Consider the following 14,963-nt stretch of genomic DNA (forward strand, 5'->3'; position numbering starts at 1 on the left):
TTCTTTTATCAGATTTCATCATGTACTAATGCCGAATGAGGTGCAATGAGACGTCTTCTCGACTGCTGAAAACCCTGCCTTCTTGGCACGAGTACAGAATCAACCCAGATATGCCAAAAGACTTAACTCGGCCCCTAATCTCAGCACCTGTTTGCCTGTAATTTATGCTGCTCCATTTGTCAAAATATCCAATTTATTAGCAGTGGATATAGTGAGGGAATATCATTATGTTGCCCTCTTGTGGTTGCACTTAGACATCAGACTGGTTTAAGCCTTTTATTAGTGCAGAAGATAATCCATCTTTTTTCCAGTTGTTGCCCTTGCAGTGCACCTTTTCCTTTGTTTTCATCCTTGTCATGAGGTTGAAGGGCGTGTTGAAGATCACCGCAAATCCAAAGCAGACATCGTTAATGCTTACAGTCCAAGAAACCATTCATGTAATACCTTTTTGAGGTTTGCCGAATTCAGCAGGGAGATCTTACTCTCTGTGCAGCTCAGTCTCTACCTTGACAACATGCACACATGATTTGTGTCCATGTAGTCTTAACATTGGCCTGCTGAAGGATTTATATAAAAGCGTGTTCATCTCTCTTATGCACAGTGGCTGGACCTCTCTCACCTGATGTCTGATAAAGCCTGCAATTATTCAAATGGCAGACATACAGTATCTTGTATTAGTATCTAAAATTAGCACTGTTAACCCGAACACATACCAGAGTAAGCAATAGCCTAATATGCCCTGTACTTTAATCTCGTGGAGAATGCTATGCCAAACTGCATTTAAAAATGCCACAATTTAATGATACTTTGCTCATCCATAAAGGAATATACGAGTAACAGTGGCAAGCATGTGAACCATCAGTGTTTGATTGTTTATTGAAAACATTTTAATAATGTATAGAAACCAATATCAGACTCTGCTTATACATACAGTACATATTTTATCTTTGAGGAGCTCCAGTAAAAGCTTTGGCTGACATTGACAGTCCATAATGGAGGCCGTTTTTGCTAATTTGGCAAGCACCCAGCTGGTTACTCTCTGACACACGAAGGGAAACCGCATTGATTAAAAACTATGACAAACCATTACAGCACTCTTTACAGTCCAGGTATAGCTGCCATTACATTGACATGGACCGGCAAAATTTAATCTGTGATTCTGTGCAAAAGCAAGAATGATTTCTTCCGCATTTTTCAGATTTCAACCCAACTGCCAGAATAAATGTTAACTAGTAAAACCACTGATATGTTAACTAAACATTTTTTGTATGTTGCGACTTTAGTCCACAAAGTTGGACTATGTACAATTTTAAATGTCTCAAATTGTGTTATTTATAGGCAAACTTAAGCAACTTGGCTGCCTAAAGAGACATTCTGCACTGCCTTCAGCTGAAGTTGAGATATATCTTTTAATCTTATGACCATTCCTTGACACTGAACTTATATTGTTATGATATGAGCTGCCATTACCAAGGAAAACATTAAATAGGGCAGCCTCACTGCCCACAACATCACTGTAGCTCATCTGCCCCGAGGCTAGATAAGACTGTCAGACTGGAAGCTGAATGTGGCGACACATTGTTGGAGTTGAGAGGACAGCATACTGCACATACATAATAAGCAAAGGAGAGGAAAGCTAAGCAAATTTTCAAAAAAAAGAAGAGGCAACTGTCAACAAGCTGGGAAAACATGATGAGCACAGTGAGATGCATGACTGGCTGGTTTTTGAACCGTCGAGGGAATCTAGTCGACGCAGCAGCTGTCGTCATCGCAAAGTTCCCAGCCCTGCTAATAATTCCCTCAGCCATGATCCAGGTCAATCATCCAATACTGAAACACGATTCAGGTGTTGTGAGGATGATGTACTAATTGCAAACGGTTACCATGGGGATCATCAGGCGGGGATCATAAGGCAGGCATCACCATTTAGTAACAATGTAATGTAAATGTCAGCAATTTAGTTTCAAATTGCACATATTTTTAAGGAGGCTTTTTCACCATGATACCCCAGAGGGCTCAGTGTTAGTTTTGACAACCCAGAGCTGCCCTCACACCACACCAACCAATGGTAATGTCATCCACATTAACACTATTCCTTCTCTTTCTGGTTACTTATTATTTAAGATTTTTAGGGGTTCTGAGTGCATAATTTATGCTCTAAATGTAAGGATGTCTGACGAGGTAGTAATATCCATGAAGGCCAGCAATACTGCCAACCAGCCAGTGATCGATTGTAAATAATGTTTTGTTAAAGGTATAGTTGGATGTTTTGGTAAGAGTAAGATGAGGAGATCAATGCCACTGTTATGTCTGTACAGTAAATATGGAGCCACTGGCAACAGCTGGTTAGCTTGGCTTAGCTTTGTTTAGATAATCTTAGCTTAGCGCACAAGCTAGAGATGTTGCAAGGCAGATATTGTAACTGTTCTCATCTAACTCTGGCCAAGAAAGCTAACAAGCATATTTTCCAAAATGTCAAACCAATCCTGTAAAAACAGCCTGTTTGATAAAGGTGGGTGTGAAACCAGAAATCAGATAATTGTTGCTAAAATATTGACATCTCAGGTGCAAACACATAGTATTGCCATTGTCAAGAAAGTTGGAGAATATCTCTTCTTTAAGATAGCTATATGGCAGTTTCTTATTCATTTTGCACTCAATAAACAATATCACATTGGCAAAGAAACGAGGTGTGAGCATGGTGGTCAGTGTTTTTAATGAGAAAATGTTTTTGCTGGTTGCTCTGCTCTATAGGAATGTTCTTCATGACTTGATTGATTTGCTCACACTTTGATTTCATAATAATGACCTCTGTTGCCCTAGTGAAAGCTGGAGGATAAGTTGTACCTCCTGTCTCGATGCCCATCTCGAGAAGCCCCGGTGCTGCAGTGCTGTAGTAAATTCTGCCATTTGGAAGAATGTTGGAATATCTTTTGGGTGATGGCCGAAGCTTATAAAGTCTTTTTCACACATTGCTGAATGCAATAGAACAGTCGAGAATCGAGAGCGTTGAACACCCGACTTCCCAGTGAGGACAAGATTTCTGTCACCGCTCCTGGCCAAGAAATAGCACAGCATGTTACCCCCATAAGGCCCAGAAACGCTCTCTGGCACAAAAGGTTTTCCACATTGAACGCTAAGTGTACATTGTGTGTCTGTGTGAGACGCCAAGGGCCATAACTAAGTGGCATTGGTTCTTGACGACCTGGGATGGCAATGTGTGAGGCAAAACTATTTTACAATTGGAGTTTGCATAATTGTTTTAATGTAACAGATCTAATTTCAGCCCATCATCAGACACTGAAAACTGTTTCTACTGTGATTATTGGCTGACATTAGTGTAAAACTAGAAAGCAGGAACAGTTTGACACACTCGTATGTTAATTGTTTAGAGACAATATGGTGCTATGGACGGTACAATCTCCTCCTCACTCACTCCATCCTTTCGGATGAAATCCTAAAAAGTTCTCGACTAAAAGAGGACTGTAGTGAGCACTTTGTTCATAAGTTAATAGTATTATTTTTAAAACAATTTCCAAGTGTTCATCGGAGGAAAAAAAATCAAGCATTTCATAGACAATGTTGGTAGACAATTGATGGAGAAATGCTTATTTAAAGATAAAAAGGTTTGCTCTCCGAACTCGTGAAGTGCAAGTGCAGGTAGCGGTTTTATTTTGGGAGAGCTGTGGTGACAAAGTGAGTGTTTCTGTTTCACTAAAGCAGGGTCAAATATGCAGAGAGGGAGTGGGAGAGAGAGAGATTGGTGCTTTCTGTTTTCATCTAGCGAATGAATGTACTTTGACATCTCTAGGGAAAACTGTTACTGGTTGCCTTCGCAAAGTGCGATGGAAATGGTCCTACTTTCTCCCCTTTTTTGTCGAAAGAGATGGGTCAGGGAATATGACAAAGCTTCGGGGCATTTAGTGTAGTGGGAGGAGAGGTGGGGGAGAGGAAATAGGATTACAGGATGTAAGAGAGAGGATAGATGGGCCTTTACAGCCAAGTGGTTTGCTGGTTAATATTTTAGTACCAGTATTTGAAGAGAAACATGGTAATTAACCAATATCTGCAGGAAGGGGCCCAAAGGATGGATCTTTAAGTCATTTAGATGAATCAGAGTAAATCTCAACAGAGGTTTCATACCATCAGAGTTTAGTTTGGGTTGTTATCTGATAGACATACTGTTGTTAATGTCCCCTCCAATGGTGCATTCAGTAAACAGAAACACCCAAGAGTTTTACATTAGAAACTCTTTGGACTCTTTGGATAGAGCATAGTTTTGTTTGGCAAAGAGCCAGAAAATAAAGGCCTAGTTATGATAATACTTTCTAATTTAAAGGTTGATAAAAGCTTTGACTTAATGGTCCATTCACCTAAATCAAATCAGCAGGTATCGACGGACTTCTACTTTGTTCACAAATGTGTATCTACTCCGTCCAATCTCCTGATATTGAGCCCAGTTTACTCTGTTAAAAAGCAGTGACTGGTTCCAGTGTTTCTACCAGCTTCTGGTTGACTGAGGCCACTGGAGAACACCAGTAACTGGTACTGCATTGACTTGTTAACGTTTGCATAAATTGCCCACTACACAGCTGCTGCATGGTTTCCCAAGCATTTAGCAATGATATACGCCCAGGTGGTGTTCAGCACATGCATGTGTGCCAATGCAATCATACTTGCAAGCTGCACCACAATGGTTGCTTATAGTTCAAGTGGATTCATACATTGAAATGTGTTGATTAAGTGTAGTTAGGGATGGTAACGTATGTTCATTGGGTTTCGGGTTTCAACAAAACGGTGAGTGACACAATACCACTCGTGAGTAAGACACAAAAATATTTACTGAAAATAGTTTTGGTCCTTGTGGATCAGATTCTGGCAGTGTGCCCTGCAGGATTAAACTTTACCAAACCAACTGTTTAAGCCTTATTTAATGTGGGTCTTGGCTTCATGATAGCTCCTGGTCAATGAGAGGTTTTGAATTGCACGGGGTGTTTGGACCCCATTTTACTCTAATGCATTTCTGGTTTGTATTTGTTCTGGAGTGTCTGGATACACTGAAGCTTTCTTATGTACAATGTTCAATGAATTTGTTATTAAAGTGGACAATGCTTTTGGTGAAGTCCAATCTCAGAACCCTTCAGCTATTGTCTGATGACAAATTAGCCTCTGGAGGCAACATCCAATGCCAAGACTTTCTCCTTCATGTGGTGGTCATTGTTTAGAGTCTGATTGGTACCCAGAGACATGAAAATGGACTTGTAGTTGAGATACAACTAATTAAAGCTAATAAAAAATCGTCATGAAGATAACAGATGGGTCCTGAGAATGCATCTCGTCAATGTGTTCCGCCTCAATTGCTCTCCACATGGACTGCTTACCTGCAAACAACAAAAGCCTGCTCAATATTGATTGGTCAATACAACTCAGAAAATCGGACAACAAATGTGTCCCTTGTCCATAGACTCTGCATTCATACACAGATGTCCATTATGCACCTTATTCCTAGCCCCCATGATACCTTGTGAGTAATATGGGCACGACTTCTGGCTCGTCTAGTCACTTAACCAGGACCAGCGTTTTCCATGCTAACAGAGTCTCACTAGTATATAAAAAATCACAGATAATTTTCAATTGTTTCAACAAAGCAAACTTCCATGTGATTGAAGCATACTTAATGAAGTTCTTTCCATCAATGCAGGAATTTCAACGATCTAATTGGTGATCAAATTAAATGCCAATTATTTTTATTAATATTTTTTGTTCAGACAAAATATTTTTAGTCAGATGTGCTCATTCTGCTCTTATTTCATACAATAGATTGGTACAATAAGCTCCATGCTCTACGTAATTGAAGCCCGACAGACAATTTGTGAGTCTATGCTGTTATTAGAGTGACAAACACTATAGTTAGAGAGGGTAAAGTGCAGACTGACAGCTTTGATTGAACTGTATTTTTAGCCATCACCAATAAAAAGAAGTATAGGCGTCTAGCCTTTTCATGCACCCAGAGTCTTTATTTCAGTGTCGTGAAGCTATTTGGACAGATGAGGGTTATATTAGCAATTTTAATACATTGTCAAAAAAACTTTATGGGCTCTGAACTGTGCAAGTCTGCAACCCATAAACATCCCCATGACTCCAGCTGTCTGCGGTAACTGTCAAGATCTGTTATCCATCTCTTTGGTTTCAAAGCATTATATTTTGAGAGGATTCTGAAGAAAGGGTAGTTCTGAAAGTTGTAGATCTGTTCTAGTCAAAGAGAGACAATGCACAAAAGTCATGATTGTTTTTTATAATCTAAGTCTGTTTTGTGAACTTGTGCAGGTCATCCATCAGCTGAGTGTAGAAATTAATCACTCGGTCCTGTGAGTCACACTGGCTCATTACTGCCTGTATCTAATCCCAGAGTCTTGACATAAAACATGCAAATTTTATTACATTATTTAAAAAAAATGAATAAATGCTTATCGATTACTTTAATGTTACTTAGACTTCAAATAGTATGTTTAACGCTTCATGCACTTGCAGTGATCAATTGTTGTTAGCTCATGGCTGCCCCATTGTGCAGATACTTATGTGTAGGAAATGAGGCCTGGCAAAGTTTTAAAAAGAGAGGACATGTGAAAACAACTCATTCAAACAGATGTGCAAGGACAAATCCGATGGCACCACAGCAAGATGGTTTGAAAACTGTTCAGTACGTTTCTCGTCATTGGCGTCATCAGTTTTGTTGTTAATTAGTGCAGTGAGAGGACAAACAGAGTGGCACAGAGAGAAGGGGTGTGCGAAGACTGTATGATAATGATACACGTGATAGAGTACATATTGTAGTACATCTGCTTTCTGCGTTGTTTATGATCCGTATGCTAATGTCATTTCCACTATAATACCATGGGGCATTATCTAAATATACTGATTCAGCACTGCCACATGAACCAATCACTGGACTGTTTCTGCTGTTTCTGTTTTTCGTGTCAGCAATCATATTTTGTGGCCAGATCATTCTCACTGGCGCAATGTGAGGCTGACAAGGCTCGAAGAGGCAGAAAAGGGGGGGGGGGGGGGGGGGTGTTGAGGTGTTGAGGATAACATTACCACTGTAAATCTATAAAAAAGAGAAAGAGAAAGAAGAGAAAGAATTTGTTAAAAAATAAAATGCTGAGAATCACTGTCGACAAATCTCTTCCCTCCCCAAATCCAATGCCTGGGGTAGCGGCTTCTCAAGTGGTGGGTGACAGTTTTCTATTTTTATGCTTACTAGAAAAGGTTAAGAACACAGAAAAAATAGAAAACAAGCAACATTAAATAGACTCTAGACTCTAGTCCTCTCTGCAGTCCAGCGTCTAGCTTCTTCAGCATTACTATGTTGACCACAGAGACATGGCTGTACTGTGATGCTAATATTCCAGATTTTGTTTCAATAAAACGTGATATGAAAAATAAACTACAAATGAATGAACTTGAGGTAGAAACTAACAAGAGCAAGCCCTCCCTTCAGGTGCTTGCTGGCTAGATGTGTTAGCGGCTGGTTTGCTACGTTCAGCAAGCTCTTTTTTTAGTCTAATAAATATATAAATAAACAGCTCTGTTAAATTTTACAATCATATATACACAAGCAAAATAGCCATCACGAGTCTACCTCAGTATGAAAAGGTTACCCAGCCCAGCAGTTAGTCCTTACTGCTGTGGCTGTGTGCTTTGTGCTAACATTAGCCGCTGAACTAGTATGTTGCTGCTGCTGCAGCACTATTCTTCAGTGCAGGGACCGTGTGCTTTGAGTTACTCAGTTAGCAGGCAAACGATATTCTGTCACTGCCACTGAAGCTGCCTCAATCTTTTGCTCAGAGGCTGTGTGCGTAGTGCCACCGAGTTAGCCAAGGTAGCTGCTAAACAGCAGGCTCATTGGCTGTGTACTGTGATACTCTGATGTTCAGAGATTGTCTACCAATACAACAAAAGATGCTTTTAGAATAAATTTCCAACCCTAGCTTTAAAAGAAAATGTTGAGACTCAGGGAATACGCTACTGTAGCATGTGGAAGATGGTAATTAATCATTGCAGTGCACACAGTATTTAAAAAAATGTCCCTAAAGTGAGGACAGTGCTGTATATAGATGTCTCTGTTTGATTATATATAACATAGCCAGAGTATGTCTGAAGTCACCTACCGTTGCTTACAGCGACTGTGGCTATACGGGCACTGTGAAAGGATAATCCTTGTAAAGCTAAAGTTGTGTGAATATTGAAGTGGGCTAAGTGTTTACTGTACATGTAAGGGAGTTGATGTACATGGCTGTTTACATGTCTACAGCGTGTGCTGTAATCATATAAATGAGGCACAGTTTGCTCTTCCTGTTCCTTTACATGAACTGCCAGCCTAGAAATTAGTATGGGTGAGTGCATTTTCTCAGTGTAGTTTCATAAGCTTCTGAGAGCAGCTGATCTATACATTCTGTTTTACATACACTCTGTAAGCAGCAACAAAACAGCAGACTTAAATGTGCTTTGTCGTTGGCGTACTTTACACTACAAGAGTAACCAATGTATTTGAGCAGTAGTTTGCCTTAAAATGTAAAAAAAACAAAAACATAATGCAAATCTGTCTGATGTTGGTCTTTTTATGAGGAATATCGCTTTCTGATGTGTGGCTGAATTCCAGTATTCTGAGTTACAAAAATGTCCCGTTTTGCAAAAATCTGATGGGAGTGGGCTTGTTTTAAAAAGAATATAAAATTGAAATATGCATTTAAGAACTTTAATATTATCACCACTCCATCAGTGTACTTTGCTTGGTGCAGCTGAAAGTGCTTTCAAAAAGTGCAGTAGTTGCATGTTACTCTTTATGTTCTTTTTTAGTGACAGCACTTTTTCTTTGTTCCCTCAGGTCCTCCAGTCATCGTAGGAATGAGCATCAACATAGCAAGCATCGACTCCATCTCAGAAGTAAACATGGTAAGTTACACACGTCTTATGTCCTATGTCTTTGGTTTTAGGTGCCTGCCAAAATGTGTCCAGTTCCTCCTCACAGTGCAGTCCTTATCACTGCTAACTACTGTTGAGGAGCCACTGTCTTGCTGCCAACAGGGTACTTCACAGTGAGGGTAGAACACACAAAAGGTTCATGCTAATCTCCCCAGTTCCCACACATCTCCAGGCAAGCACCCAGCTATAACCAGAGGGAGGTACCAGTGTGTCAAAAAAGGACATGATCCCTCACCGGCTTCCCATCAACAAATGCTGCTCGTTGTGAATGTTGAATGTTTTATTTTTTTACTTGAACATATTTTTTCACTGTAATCCTTACACTACGCCTCAAGACAGCACGTATTCTTTTGCTCTGGCAAAGACTTGAGAGCAGTCAGGAATGCAGGCTGAGGAGTGAAGAAGGCAATATGGCCGATGTCTGAGTGATGACGTCATTGTGTCTCTTAGCACTCTGTCTTTCACTCAGCTTGACATCGTCACTCACAGTGCAGCTCACTCCTCCGATATGGTGAGGCGGAATAGAAATAGCTTTTCTGTTTTGTGTATTTTTGTGTTCTTTCTTTCTTTCTTTCTTGGTTGAGATAGCATCGCTCTTGAACATCTTCGAATCATGAGTTCAGAGTGAGAACATAGGGACTCTTAACTATGACAACAGATATTGTGTGAATTTGAAATTTGATGAAGTGGCAAGATAAATGCTTTCATCGATTAAACAAAAAAGCACACAAAAATCACATAAAATCAATTGATGTTTGCAACTACTTGGTGTTTTTGTTGACAGACACGTGTCAAAATAGGTTTGTCTGCTTTTGTCAAACCAATTTAAAACGCTTTTCCCCAAATCTGCATTTGAAAAAGCTGTGTATGCCAATGTCCTACCAATGTGTCACATGTCTCATGAGTCTGACTGTAGACTACAGTACTTTGACCAGAGGGCCAATGATGCATTAGCTGTCAGAGCATATATCTCCACTTGAGCGCTTTTCCAGTTAGATACAGTACTAGCACAGCTGTATTTATTGGTTTGCTGCCCATGTCCTATTTTTGCTGAGCAGTTTCTTTTTTTCTTATTGTATTAAAAAGCTAAACAATTTTCATGATCCGAGTGCATAAAATAGTGTTGTTGTGCCCTCCTAGCAGATTCATTTTATTGCTGTTTTAGCTGTATCAAAGTTGCTTATTCCTCTTTTTGCCCTTCATTGAATTACATCATGGTAAAGCACTGCATGGAGGGAATTTATTTTCATGTCTGTTAGTGTTCGTGTTCCCTACATTAAACCGTTCCTACTGTTTCTTAAGCTATGTCTACATTCATCCGCCATTAGTAGGGAATAACAAGACCAACACAAAAGCGAGAAGTAAATAGTCATCGTAGCTCTTCACCTTGTGCACGACTGAATAGTTTTTTGTCTGTGACTTTCTTCTCCGCAGGACTACACCATCACAATGTATTTCCAGCAGAGCTGGCGAGATAAGCGTTTGGCCTATGGTGAGCTGAAGCTGAACCTGACTCTGGACAACCGTGTAGCAGACCAGCTTTGGCTCCCTGACACCTACTTCCTTAATGACAAGAAGTCCTTTCTTCATGGTGTGACAGTAAAAAACCGTATGATCCGTCTGCACCCTGACGGCACTGTCTTATACGGGCTGAGGTATGAACAGTTTCTGCTTCGTGTCTCATACGTCTCTTACCATGTGCATTGATTTCACTCGCTCTGTATGGCTTGTCTGTTGGTTTGCATCAGAATTTCTTCTCTCCAATGTGCGGCTAATCGATACGCTGTACATTATTTGTCGTTTGGTTTCATTTTCTTCAGTTTCCATTTCAATATCTATCTCCTGGGTGAACCTGAACTATTTGTACAAGTTGCAACTTACAGAGAAGATAAAAAGGAAAAAGAATGTTAGGCCGTCAGAGATCTTTGTAAAGAAAGATTTAATAATGCAAGATGATTAAGCCACAGAAAAAATATAGATATACAGGAAAAATGCTTCAGCCATGCTGGCATAGGCTTTATCCTTTATCCTAAACAGGATGAGCACATGAAGAAAATAGATGAATGGCATCACCAGTATTTAGAAATCTAGAGCAAAAACAAACAATTGATTAAATATTAGACCAGAAAAAACAGGAGCACTTTATTGACGTTTTTTTGCCAACAGTAGACTGCTGAAGACCCCATCATGCTCAAGATAACTTTTAATTAGATAACTGCTGCTTTCATCATTTGCCTCAAGAAGTGAAATTTTGAGAGCTCGCGATCATATGTAGTGAGAAAAACAAGATCAACGCAAGTTTTTGGTCCTGTGGCAGGATGAGTTATGAGAGATTTATTTTTGGCAACAATGAATAAACTTTTAAGCTTTATTTATAAAGTAAATAGTACAAAGTTCTAAGTATGACTCAGGACAAACAATAATAATACTTTAGAAGCAGACAGGTTCATTAAATCCAAAATTCATCAACCTAAAAAGGCTAAAAAAAGGTTCAAAATGCTCACCACCTTAATGTCCCAGATCGCTGTGACAAACTAGACAATTCAGTCAACAGTAAATGTGCACAGAGGGACCCATCCAAAATCCCTCAGGGACGTCTAAAAGTAGGAAAGTGTCCTGAGGTTTGTTCAAACTGGGAATGGATTGCTGCTTTTCTTAACACAAGTCATTAAAATAAAGCAGTTTGATGGAGGCAAAGAAGCTGGAAACGTGTTTTGTTCCATGAATAAAAGAAAACGTCAGTGACGAGGTGTAGATCATATGAAGTGATGAATTATTAATGCTATAATCAGTATTCAGAAACTCTGAATTACTGAATTGGTCCTGACACAAAGGAAGCTATGATGGCAAAAGTTTTTTCTTTTTTCTTTTTATGACTGTTCACAAGGTATCAACATGGCAGAAATGCAATCTCACTGCTACTGGAGAGCAAACAATGCAAATGTCTACCTAAGATGAATCGTTGGGTTTGTTTTTTACCCTCAGTGACAATTGTACATGGACCTGGCAATGTAGAAATGTAATCTTGGAGCAGCTTGGTGCCACTCTGAGAAGGGTCCAGAGCAGGATGAATATATTATTTGCCAGAGGAATAAGTTATCAGCAGGTATCATAGGGGCGTATTTCAATAAAGGCCAATCTAATCACTTTATGTCTTCCCCCGTATTTCAGCTCTATACTTCTTTTTTGTGCATCAACAAGAATGTTTACATGCTTTGATATTCAAAACACAGTGTTTTTCTTACACTGTCCGTTGCTGCAGCACCTCTATACACCCTATGTCTGAACACTCCATTTTAGTGCCTGTCTCTTTAAGACCCGCCTCCTTAAAAGCCCAGTCTGTTCTCATTCGTCAGCTCTCACAGGCTTGAGCAAGCTTGCTCATCAACTTTGCTGGTGTTTTAGTAGACCACTCTCCTTCTCGATGTGTCAAATATAGTAGCCTGGTCAGTGGCACTATGCTAAGTTTAACGATGTAGTTACCACTCTAACGTCACGCCTTAAAGCTCCCCTTTGGTATAAAGCTCGAGAAAAGTCTGCATCAGAGGGGGACTGGGGTGGTGGATTGCTTGGGAGTGGACTTACCTCCTTAGATGGGGTTTCACGTTCCGTTTGAGACCTAAGGCAAGAGTGAATGTAGTTATTTTAACCCAAAGTATTATCTTATTCTAAACCTAACCAAGTAGTTTTTATGTCCAAACCTTACCAAGTATTCTTGAAACCTAAACCTAACCAAATAGTAGTTTTGGAGGCTAAACCTAACCAAGTAGTAGTTTTGTTGCCTAAACCTAACCAAGTAGTAGTTTTGGTTCCTAAACCTAACCAAGTAATAGTCTCGGTGGTTCCTAAACCTAATCAAGTAGTTGTTTTGGTGCTGAAACCTAACCAAGTAATTTTTTGGTTCCTAGACCTAACCAAGCCGCGACCATTTGAAAACTTTAATAATTGCCCAAAAGATATGTTTTTTTTATTTTGAAGTCTAGCTGGATGTAGCATATAGCATATTATTGTTAACTTGAACGCTGAGCCATTCACATCCAAAACTACCACTAGAGAGGTAAGTAGAGCATGGTAATTAGCTTAAGGCCACTGACCAAGTCTAGGTATTTGACGAGTTGGGAGTGAGAAAAATTTCTACATTATGCGACCTAACGCTACAGGAAAATACTGAAATATAATAGAAGGACATCATGCATCCTACAAGTAGTTGTGTAAAGGATAAATTGGCCTTAATCAATAAATTACATATAACTGTGATGGTTTCAGTGTTTAGAACATTAAAAATGTCACTTATGTGTGCCTCCACTCAGTAGAGCCGGTGGAAACGTGATCAGTTTCATGCCAAAATGGCACCAACATTACACTGCACCACCTGATCTGAATAAACATTCCCAGCTGCTCTGCTCAGCCTGTGTACCTCAGCACATCCAGGTTCCCTCAAAAAGTACCACGCAGACACAAGCATAGTAAAATGGACTTGTGCCAGAAGAAAATGGCATTACACCTGCATTTGCACCTCCACTGGCTTTGTGCCTGCATGAATCACAAAGTTAAGACTGTTGCTGGGGACACTAGTATCAGCCAGTCCTCCAACATCTCATCTTCAAGCACACTGCACAGGGGTTTACTGCTATCATCACCCACTGCAGTAATGGTAAAAGGCAGATGGCGTCAAGCCCTTGGATCTGTCCTCCAGACCACTTTTTCAGCAGTGTACGGAAGATTGAGGCATAATCTACATGCCAATGATGATTTCAGGACCTTTACAAGCCTCCTGTAAGCATGCAATTAAATGGCTTTGTTAAAATGTTTGACTTTGCCCAAGGGTTGTGTGGACATTTTGTTTACCAGAAGTATAGATGGAACTTTAACAATAGATGTTGTATTCTCAGTTCAGTTCACCTCTTAAGTCTGACCATTTGAAGTTTTTGTTGTCTTAAATGCATTTTCTCGTAAAGACCGCCTGTTTGAATCTGTTCCCCGTGTTACTCTTGAGCACAGTAAAATGCAAACTGTGGACAATCACATTACACACACTACTGCACCTGGTGCTGCGCTCTCACCTATCCACTCACTGTGAAATGTGCTGATACTGGTGTTTGTTCTTTTTTCTCGCCTTTATTTACCTTGATTCCTAGTGTTTGCAGTGATTTTAATCTAAGCTGAGCTGATCTGAGTTGATCAACCATTTCTATTTTTGTGTTCATTTTAAGAACAGGCTGACATTCTTTCTACCTCACAACTCCGTCCTCATTTACTCGCCCACTGATCTCATGTTGAGCGTTGAACGGTGCATTCTCTGTACCTGCAGTCTCTGTTCTGTGGCTAAACCAAGCGGACTGCGTCAACTTATTAGACATATTATTTTTCTGTAAACAAAAATGTACATGTATGCAAGATGCCACAAGCATATTTGAAATGTACACACATAATGATTTAATGTGACAAAATTGTGGATAATTTGGTATTTCACAAATAACACTGAGAAATGAACAATGAAAGAACTAAAATCTGATCTGATTCAGACGGTTTAGTGATATACTTAGTTTATTGTTGACCTTATTATTAAATCACATTTTTTTGATGCATTGATAGGTATTTGGGTTAGCAGACAAAACAGAAATCAGCATAGCTTAGTCAAAGCAGGCATTACATAAAAAATTACTGTACTAATACAATTTTAACTTACATTACTTGAGTATTTTTATTGCATTCTACTTTATACTGCAAAACCACTACCTTTCAGAGGAAAATATTGTATTTTTCACTCCAATGTATTGTTAAAGATTAAGCCAGTGGTCCCCAAACATTTTGGCTTGTGATCATTTCAGATATTTATGAGCTGTTGACAGCTTCACTTAAGAGTGATTTCCCCTTTAAACTTCTCAGATGTTACAGTTAATTACTTGTTTGAAAGTGGAAGTAATAAAATCAATAATAAAGAAATAGACAAAAGTCTAAATAATTAAAAACATATG

The 14,963-nt window shown here is 39.5% G+C and overlaps 1 protein-coding gene across 1 annotated transcript in view; it reads left to right on the forward strand.

Annotated features, from left to right (window-relative positions):
* The window catches only part of gabrb4 (gamma-aminobutyric acid type A receptor subunit beta4), a 57,444-nt gene that overhangs the window by 28,456 nt on the left and 14,025 nt on the right, over nt 1–14,963 (forward strand). Inside the window, exons 2-3 of the mRNA XM_073479507.1 lie at nt 8,888–8,955; nt 10,420–10,640. Of these exons, the coding sequence (XP_073335608.1) occupies nt 8,888–8,955; nt 10,420–10,640 (289 nt within the window). The remainder of the gene's footprint in view (nt 1–8,887; nt 8,956–10,419; nt 10,641–14,963) is intronic.

The sequence above is a fragment of the Pagrus major genome, chromosome 13 (assembly GCF_040436345.1).
Source record: "Pagrus major chromosome 13, Pma_NU_1.0".
NCBI lineage: Eukaryota > Metazoa > Chordata > Actinopteri > Spariformes > Sparidae > Pagrus > Pagrus major.